This window comes from Oreochromis niloticus, linkage group LG3, assembly GCF_001858045.2.
Source record: "Oreochromis niloticus isolate F11D_XX linkage group LG3, O_niloticus_UMD_NMBU, whole genome shotgun sequence".
NCBI classification, from domain to species: domain Eukaryota; kingdom Metazoa; phylum Chordata; class Actinopteri; order Cichliformes; family Cichlidae; genus Oreochromis; species Oreochromis niloticus.
This window is the reverse complement of record NC_031967.2, coordinates 4,037,798-4,047,486: the sequence shown is the minus strand read 5'-3', so window position 1 is coordinate 4,047,486 and position 9,689 is coordinate 4,037,798. Positions and strand designations below refer to the sequence as shown.

Here is a 9,689-nt window from a genome sequence, read left to right as displayed (position 1 = left end):
TGACAATAAAGTTGAATCCTTGAATCCTAATCCTAAAGGTCAGAGCTTAGTAAATAGGAAAGTTGGTTGTTTTGCTATTGTGATAGACTGTTAACACTGAGGTCTTTTGTCACATCCTGAGATGTGTAACCATGCCAAAGTTCAACAAAAGAAAATACAATGTAGTGTTTCTCATGTTTACACATTTCTCTTTGGATCAGGTAATTATTATAAACAGCTGATGGCAGTCAGGTGTCATTAAAGCTTAGCAACAGAAGAGGACATAGCAAGATGACATATTTATAACCACTGCTGTCAAAGCTTTATTTGAGGAAAATTTAATAGAATCCCATTGAAAAAGTGTATGAATACAGAGTTTTATATCTCAGGGTAAGGTCTTTGGCTAGTCCATTGAGCTCCAGTCTTTTGAGAAGTATTAGTAGTAGGGTCGACTTAAAAAGGAAATATATAGAAAAATATAGACATAAGACAATATTAAGGACAGGGCTATGAAGATGTCAGTGTTTGAGCTTGAAGAGCATCATAGGCATAGGAACACAGAATGTTAGAATACTGATGAAGAAAAGATGTGGGTTTGAATCTCAGGTTACTATGAATAAAAATTAAAGTCAATCAAAAATTTCAAAGTTAAATCCATTAAAAGTAATTTCGATTATTTCAGATTTTCTTTCAATTCAAGTTCAGATTACCAGTGACATTAGCTTTGAGGAAAAAACAGCTGAAGTTAAGTTTATCTATTGCAGTGAGTCTATCAATTTGGCAGAGTGGATTGCAGCCAGGTGATGTTGTGGCGAGGATTTGGGGCCACAGGGGCCTGTGGACCACCTTGAAGTTAAAGGGCTGCAAAGCCAGATACCACCGGGTGATCCGGGTGTTGGCATCCTTCATACGGTGGAGCCACTGCAGCTGGGCATGGTCCGAGCAGAGGTTGAATGAGCACCCCAGGAGATAATAGCGAAGGGAGTCGACCGCCCACCGGATAGCCACGCACTCCTTCTCCACAGTGCTGTACCGTCTCTCACGCTCTGACAGCTTCCGGGTAATGTAGAGCATGGGCCGGTCGACCCCCCTTACCTGCTGGGACAAAATGGGCCCCAGCCCTCTGTTCGAGGCGTCAGTCTGCAGAACAAAAGGGAGGGAAAAGTCAGGAGTGTGGAGCAGCGGCTCTCCACAAAGAACTTTCTTCACCTGCACAAATGCTTCCTGGCACGGCCCCGTCCACTGGACCAGATCCAGAGCACCCTTGCAGGTGAGATCGGTCAAGGGGCTGGTCAGCTCAGCAAACCCCGGCACGAAACGGCGGTAGTAACCTGCCAGCCCCAGGAACCATCTCACCTCCTTTTTCGTCTTGGGGCACGGGCAGGATGCAATAGCCGCCGTCTTCCTGTGGACACACCTGCCCGCCCCCCCAAGTGGTACCCCAGATACTGTACCTCCCTCCGTCCAACTGCACACTTCTTTGGGTTGGCCGTGAGCCCCGCCTGCCTCACGGACGATAGGACCGCGGCCACCCGCTGCAAACGCTGCGCCCAGGTGTCACTATGGATGATATCACGTCATCCAGGTAGGCGGCAGCATATGCAGCGTGCGGACGCAACACCCGGTCCATGAGGCGCTGAAAGGTGGCTGGAGCTTTGAACAAGCCGAACGGAAGCGTAACGAACTGGTACAAACCGTACGGAGTGGAGAAGGCCGTTTTTTCCTTGGACTCTGCTGATGTGTTCTCCCCCCTGCCCGGCCGTACATCTCTCATAGAGCACCATGTTGAAACGCAGCCTGGCGTGACGGTGCGTTCACGGCCCTACAGACTTCCTGAACACAAAAGGCAAATTGTTCAGGAAGAATTAGCTAAAATGCTGAAAATGGGATTAATAGAAGAGTCACACAGCGCCTGGTGTAGCCCCATTGTTCTCGTGGTGAAGGAGGATGGGTCTATGCGGTTCTGTGTGGACTATCGCAAGGTGAATGAGGTGTCACAGTTTGATGCTTATCCCATGCCCTGGGTCGATGAGCTCCTGGACCGGTTAAGCATGGCCCGTTTTTTCACGACACTGGATTTAAGCAAGGGCTACTGGCAGATTCCCTTGTCTGCAAAGCACTGTTGCAAGGCAGCAACATCTGCTCTCTGGGCCTGTGTGAGACGGTAATCACAATGGAGGGAGGCGGAAATGATGGAATTTGGCACCTCCGGCCCCAACTCATCTCTCTCCTTAACCAGGCTCACCAGAGAAGCGGTCTCAACCTCCCTCCATGCTTTCAGGAGGTTGAGGTGATAAATTTGCGTGGCCCCTCCCCTGTCCGACTGTGTAACCTCATAGTTAACGTCCCCCACTTGCCATGTGACCACGAAGGGTCCTTGCCACTTGGCAAGCAACTTTGAACTAGAGGAAGGGTGTAAAACAAGGACTTTGTCTCCCGGTGAAAATTACCTGAGTTTAGCCCCTCTGTAATACAGGTGTTGCTGACGCTGCTGGGCCTGGAGCAAATTCTTTCGTGATAACCTCCCCAAAGTGTGGAGTTTCGCTCTCAGGTCCAACGAGTACTGAATCTCATTCCTGGTGGGGCTCGGACCATCCTCCCAGCTTTCTTTAATCAGGTCAAGCACCCCACGCGGCTTCCTGCTGAACAGCAGTTCAAAGGGAGAAAATCCCGTGGAGGCCTGGGGCACGTCCAACACTGCAAATAACAGAGGGTCTAACCAACGATCCTAATTGCGTTCATCCTCGTGAATGAACTTACGAATCATGGACTTCAAAGTCTTATTCAGTCGCTCCACCAGCCCGTCAGTCTGAGGGTGGTAGACGCTGGTCCGAATAGCTTTAATGCCCAACAATTCATACAGTTCCCGCAGTGTGCGAGACATGAACCTGGTCAGTCAGTATCTCCTTCGGGATACCGACTCGGGAGATGACCTGAAACAGTGCCTGTGTCACGCTATTTGCAGAGATGGTGCGCAGCGGTACTGCTTCCGGGTATCGCGTTGCATAATCAACCAGAACTAATACAAAGCGACGGGACCTCCATTAGAGGGAGCGGGCACAAAGGCGCTTTTGGAATGGCCGGCTGATTAACAAGTTGGCGAATGTGCGCACCAGCGGCGCACATTCGCATGGATGCCGGGCCAATAAAATCGCTCCAGAGTTTTGTCATATCCCATATGCCCTGCCATGGGGTTATAATGAGGCCTTGTGGCACCAACAACTGGGTATGCGTCTCCTCCGTGCAAGCGTCACGACTCACTCGATCTTTTAATAACATGAAGCGCAGGTATGTCCGCACGGCTTCAGGGCGCACCACGTGAACATCAATCTCAATCACTTGGTCAAAGGCTGAGCATAGGGTGTCATCACGAGACTGCTCCAGTGGGAAATCTCCCGTGGGGGCAATTTCCGGAGCCGGCGGGTCCTAACTTGAAGGGCCCCTCCCCAGAGTCAGTGTCGGATGACCCCGCGTCACCACTGAACGCCACGCAGACACTACACACTACTAATGGTCGTGATCGCATCCCCGTGTATTGCCAGCTGATGAAACCCCGGCCAATTTGTGCCCAAGACAAGGGGATGCGACAGACGCGGGCTAACTGCAGGCTTAACTCTATGCATTTTGCCCCTATATTTTAACAACAGTGGCACTATGGGATACTTGTGCACATCACCATGAACACACTTCACCTCCACCCACTCAGCCTCCAGCAATGCCCCGTGGCGAACCAAGCTTTGGTTCACGAGGGTCTGCGTACAGCCCATGTCCACCAATGCATGGCGTATACCCCCTTGAGTCCTTACCGGAATGCTGTGTGTCCCTCCTGGACCGGGAGAGGGTGCTGGTCACCGGCGACGTGGAACAGCTGCCCCACTTCCTTCAGAGGACAATCCCTCCTCAGGTGTCCCGGCCACCCGTACTTCCAGCACTCCTGCCGTCTGTGCTGCTCTCCGTGGCTCAGGGGCAGTGCTGGATGTCTCCGATCCCTGGGGAGGCAAGGCGGAAGAAAACAGGTTAGTAGGACTCCACACAGGGACCCATTTTCCTGGTGCAGTCGCTGGAACCTGTCGCCTCGGTGCTGGCACCGGGGCTTGCTTGCTCGGTGGCCGACTGGCTCCCCCCGGCTCCTCTGCTTTGGTGGCCAGGTGATCCTCCGCCAGCTAACCGCCACCTCCAGGTTGGTTGGTCTATGGCACCGGACCCATCTTGCTGTCTCCGCCAGCAGCCCCTCCACAAACTGCTCCAGCACGACTTTGTCCACCAGCTTGGCTTTTCCTGCTGACTGCCCCAGCTGCAGCCACTGCACCGCCGCGTCGTGGAGTTTGCGAGCCCATGCGAACGGCCGATCCTTCCCAGTCAGCTTGCAGGCACGGAACCACCGGCGATGATCTTCCGGGGTGAGGCCCATCCGGTCCAACACAGCCCAGCTCACGTCAGCGAAGCTGCCCCGCGAGGTCGGCGGCAGGCTCAGGGCTGTCGTTTGAGCCTCCCCCAACAGTAGTGGAATCAGCCGCGGGGACCACTCTGCTTGTGGCCACTGGCATGCCTCCGCCGTCGCACGATCCGGTACATCACTACCGACAGAGGCGGGGACTTTGGTGGCGCAGCGGCCCCAACCCATTGCTCCAGGACCTTGGTCTGTTGGTCTGAGTGTTCCTGGAGCTTCATCAGGTGTTCTCGCTGGGCCACAGCCTGGTCTCGACACATTGTTGCCAGGTCCGCCAGCATCTGTGCTAACAACTGCACAGGCTGAGCGGGTGACGCATTGTGTGTGTCAGACATCCCACTTCCTGGGTTTGGGCACCACTTGTAACGAATGCAATACACACAGTGTTTGAGTTCACAAGTAATGTTTTTATTTGACTGCTCAGCATACAGGAAACACTCCGTTCCGGTCCAGTGCGCCTCCCGCTCGACTCTGCCGTCACTATATAGACAAACAGAAAGGAAAAACACTGTCATTAACAATCGCCACCACCTGTGGCTCACCTGCCTCCCAGTACCGCTCCCTTGAGCTCACTGCACCACTCCTCTCCTGCAGCTGCGCTAGGGACCACACCCCCGCCACAAAGGTTATCAGTTGAATTTCAAATGAAATTAAATAGATTTTTTTAAAACTTTTTTGCTGAATTCTATAGTATTTATGCATAAATATGTTTGTCTGTGCCTTGTTTAAATCATCACAGCTTTCTTTTTTAAGTTGAACAAAAACACCTGATGTCATTGAGTCAATACGTTTCTCACCATTATAATGGTGATGCACTTGTACTGGGTTATAAGCAAACTTTCTCGAGAAAAACATTTCTTCATTTTGTGAATAATTAGAAAGTTTTAGATCAAACAGCTGCAAATCTCGTTTTCCCACAATGGTGCTTAATTCTATAGTATTCATGCATATGCATATGTTTCTCTGTGTCTTCTTTAAATAATTACAGCTATCTTTATGAAGTTAATAATAATAATGATAATAATAATACATTTTATTTGAAAGCGCCTTTCAGAACACTCAAGGACACTGTACATAGCAGAATAATAAAAGCAACATAAAAGCAAGCAGTTAACCCTGTCTAAGTCTTAGGTGAAACAGCTGCACCTTCGGGATCCCCACACACACACAACAAAGAGGAGACACACCTCTGGTGTAGGCGGCACGAGCAGAGGCAAATCTGGTTGCTCTGGCTGGGGCTGTGCAGGGCTCGCAGCAGGCTCTGGTGACAGGTGTCCCTCACAGGGTCCCCTCCCTCCAGGGGTCCAGAGTAACGTGAGACCTCTAACTCAGTCTCTGAATTAGACCCGGGCAGAATCACAGTCACTGGGGAAACCAGGTTGGTAGCACAAAACAGTCTCAAAAAACACAGACACTTAACAATAGAATAAAACACATTATAGAACAATAATAGACAACAAAGAACAATAAAAAAAAAAAAAAAAGTACAAGATAAAATAAACATTAAGTTTATTTGAACAGATGGGTTTTGTGTAGGGATTTAATCTGGGGAAGAGAAGCAGTGTTTCTTATATCTGGGGGTAGAGAGTTCCACAGCCTGGGAGCAGAGCTACTGAAAGCTCTGCTTCCCATGGTGGTGAGGTGGAAAGAAGGCACAGCAAGCTGGATAGAAGAAGAAGATCAAAGTGAGTGAGCAGAAGAGGTAGTGCTTAACAGATCAGAAAGGTAAGGAGGAGCAAGGTTATGAAGGGCCTTGAAGGTGAGCAGAAGAAGTTTGTACACTATCTGCAATTTCACAGGGCGCCATTGAAGTTCCTGTACAACAGGGGTGATGTGCTGGTAAGAGGGAGTTCTGGTAATAATCCGGGCAGCAGAGTTTTGAACCAGTTGAAGCTTATACAGAGATTTTTGGGGGAGACCATGCAAGAGAGAATTATAATAGTCAATGCGGGAGGTAACAAGACTATGCAAGTGGAGGAATGAGGCCGCAGCGTTTAGTATGCAGCAATGTTCTTAGTAATGAATGCGTGAAACCATCACATCTCAGACATCTTACAAACAAGCACACAGTGCTGAAAGACAAGGCAGTTAACTTTTTTCTGAGAAAACGCAAGGAACTAAAGCAGTCCGTGTCAACAATTTAGTTTTGTGCTACACCCAAAGCCAAAGCACAAGAAGCTTCATATCATGCCAGTCTCCTTCCTAGGAAAAGCTGGTAAGCAACACACAATTGGCGAACAGCTGTGTCTACCGTTAGCCAAGAGTTAACATGCATCATGTTTGGGCAGAAGGCTGTCAAACAGCAGAACTTGGTGACACTTTCCAACGACACAGTGTTGCGGTGAATAGGAGAAGGGTGATGATGCTAAAAACACACTGATTGAATGCATTGAAGGTAGTCGCTATTTTTCCTTTCAGCTTGATGAGACTACAGATCTTGCAGATATGGCCAATTTGCTTGTTTACAGATGGACTCATTTTCCAGCTCCTGAATGCATTTGTTCAAGAGAATGGGCTGGATTGGAAAAGGTGCGTTGGAGTCTGCACGGAGGGTGCTAAAGTCCGAATTCACAAGTTGGCACCGGAAACACAAAGGAGGGCTCATGTTATCATTAATATTTACCAGCTGTGAATGCAGTACAGTTGTTAATAACCTCACTGAGTGTTTCAGTGCAATACATTTGTTATTATTGTCACTTGTCACACCATGAAATACAGTGCAATTCACATTGTTACTTTATGGGTGTTTCAGTTATGGCTATTTATGGCAGTTAATATAAATAACATTCATATAAGAAATAAAATTGTCTCATGTAAACTGTATATGTTGTTAAATAGGCTTATACTACTGTATTTTAATGTCAGTCATAAGGGTGGTACTCTAAGGGGTGGTTTCCCAGACAGAAATTAAAGCTAGTCCTAGATTTAAACAGCCTTTTAATTGAGACTAACATTAATCTGCTTCCTCAGTCAAGGTATAAATCAGTACAAGGAAGGAAATTTTTGTTTACACAATGCTTGTACCCAGTTACACCTAATCAAAGGTGCTATATCCAAGCTCATATATGCACCAGGGGTCTAGTAGAGTGCATGTTTGGTGTTTGGAAGAGTCATTTTCAGTGCCTTCGGAATACAAAACTACCTGAAACAGCATGGATACCCTCCAATACTAGACGATAACAATCCAGATGTACCTTCAATTCCACCAAACCACAGACAAGGACTTGAACATGTCATGGTCAAATTACTGCATTCTAAACTGTATTTTCGTCTGGTTTCGTCTTGTATGATTAAAGAATCATACAATATGATGTAATAAACATTTTTTATTCATTGCTGGTATATTGAGACCGATGCATCTCACTCTCCTTCATCTTCATTTCTAGTTCTACTTTGAGTATCTTCATTTTCATTTCATGCTCCTTTAGATACTTCAACTTGTGTTCATGAAATTCAGTATCCAGCTTTTCATGGATCGTAAGTCTTCTGTTCTGTGAGCAGTGCTTCTGTGAGCAGTGCTTCTGAGGAAGCTATGCCTTGCAACTCTGCAGTTTTGTCCATTTCACTTCCACCTACACACAAGAACAGTTCATATGATCAAATGAACGCATTCAACGAGACAGCTGTTGATGAAAAACAATAATCTGAAATGAGAGAATGGCTAAATCAATTTTTCCCAAATTATTCCTGTCAGCAATTCACTCAACTGCTCAGTGATCTTATTTCCAGGTCCTCCACCAGTCTTAAACCTCTCTCTTTGGGTGTCTGCAACATTCTTTTTTACATTTATTTTTATATTCTTCCACAAAACTTGTATAACATAAAATACGAAATGAAAACCCATTAACATCACATAACAGTAACAGAAGTAGGGCCGCTAACACGGTTACATAAAGTTAACAATTCTTACCTGAAGTTGGTGAACTGCCCTCTAAAAGTTTGTTTATTTGCATTGAACTCATTACAGATGGATTGCCATGAAAAAGAAAGTGATTCATCTCTAATATTTAATGTTATGATCAGTCTGTCATAATGTTAAATCAGCCAGAGATGCACTGATTACTCCTTTTCCAAAAAAGCTGGGACACAGTAAAATGCAGATAAAAACCAAATGCAATTCACAGTGAACAACACATCATGAAGCTTTAATTAGAAGCAAAACCGAGACTGTAGAATGTAATCCCGTCTTGTGGCGGGGGCGTGGTCTTTGGCCTGCTGCAGAGGAGGGGTGGCACAGTGAGCTCACAGGGTGGCATGGAGGCGGGGAGGGAACAGGCGTACAGGTCTGTTTAATGAGGGAGACCTGTCTTATGTTTTCACAGACTGAGAGAGAGACAGAGTGGCTGCGTCCGAGGCTGGTGCCAGAAACCGCAGGAGGAAAAAGACAGTGTATTCTCAATAAAGGACAGTTACAAGCACAACCCAGACGTGTGTGTGTGTGGGTCCTGTGTCACAAGTGGTGCCGAAACCCAGTTATACACCGTGATGTTGGACCCCCCGTCAGCTCAGCCAGCCGTTCAGCCCGCCCCCAGCCTGCCGCCCAGCCACCCGTCCAGTCATTGCAGATTCTGGGGCAGATGATGCAGGATCTGGCTGCTATGTCTGCTCGCCAGGCGGCGGCCCAGGACCAGCAGCTAGCTTTGCCAGCAAGCAGCACAGCAGATGGCGGCACTGCAACAGTTGCTGGGAGGTCCTGTCGCGCCGCCTCAGCCTCCTCCATTGTCGGTGACGCTGCACCGGATGGGTGATGGGGAGGATCCGATGACGTTCATTGAGACATTCCAGGCCACTGCGCTTGCCTGCCGGTGGCCTGAGGAGGAGTGGGCTCCCAGGCTGCTTCCGCTGCTGTCAGGGGAAGCACAGACGGCGGCCCTCAGCCTGCCCCCGGCGTCCCGGAGCCTCTTCTTCAATGTCTGCAAGGCGGTGCTGGATCGGCTTGGGCTCACCCAGGAGGACTACCGGAGGCGGTTTCGTGCAAGCGGGATGTCAGCGGGGGAGCGGCCATTTGCTTGGGCTCGTCAGCTGGAGGACGCGGCGGCAAGATGGCTGTGACCAGGGGGCGACGGAGGAGGAGACGCGGCTGCTGAACCTGGAGGTGTTGGAGCAGTTTGTGGAGGGCCTGCTGGAGGCTACAGCTCACTGGGTCCGGTGTCACCGGCCACTGGACCTGACCACTGCCGTGGCACTGGCGGAGAACCACCTGGCGGCAGGAGCGCCGCCGGCACCGCAGGAATCACGGCAGAGGGGGGGGGCCATGGAG

General features: G+C 49.0%; 2 protein-coding genes across 5 annotated transcripts in view; one reads left to right on the top strand and one right to left on the bottom strand.

Annotated features, from left to right (window-relative positions):
- The window catches only part of adam19a (ADAM metallopeptidase domain 19a), a 102,806-nt gene extending 102,782 nt beyond the window's left edge, over window positions 1–24 (top strand). For all 3 annotated transcript variants that reach the window (XM_005464023.4, XM_005464022.4, XM_025899330.1), the window contains one exon: window positions 1–24. This exon is cut by the window's left edge and continues 1,053 nt beyond it. The gene's annotated coding sequence lies outside the window, so the exon portion shown is untranslated.
- Window positions 25–255: 231 nt separating this feature from the next.
- On the bottom strand, window positions 256–7,585 carry LOC102082041 (uncharacterized). 2 transcript variants are annotated; one of them, XR_002057525.2, is made up of 4 exons: window positions 5,617–7,585; window positions 3,786–4,909; window positions 1,675–1,812; window positions 256–1,119 (listed from the first exon to the last, which is right to left on the bottom strand). XR_002057525.2 is itself a non-coding variant. In XM_025899441.1 (3 exons), the coding sequence occupies exons 2-3, from the start codon at window positions 4,601–4,603 to the stop codon at window positions 1,794–1,796; spliced, it is 837 nt and encodes a 278-aa protein (XP_025755226.1). In that variant the 5' UTR covers window positions 4,604–4,909; window positions 5,617–7,585; the 3' UTR covers window positions 1,635–1,793. The 2 variants fall into 2 exon arrangements, 1 of the variants encoding a protein (XP_025755226.1); XM_025899441.1 differs by lacking the exon at window positions 256–1,119 and having other exon boundaries at window positions 1,635–1,812.
- Window positions 7,586–9,689: the final 2,104 nt, after the last annotated feature.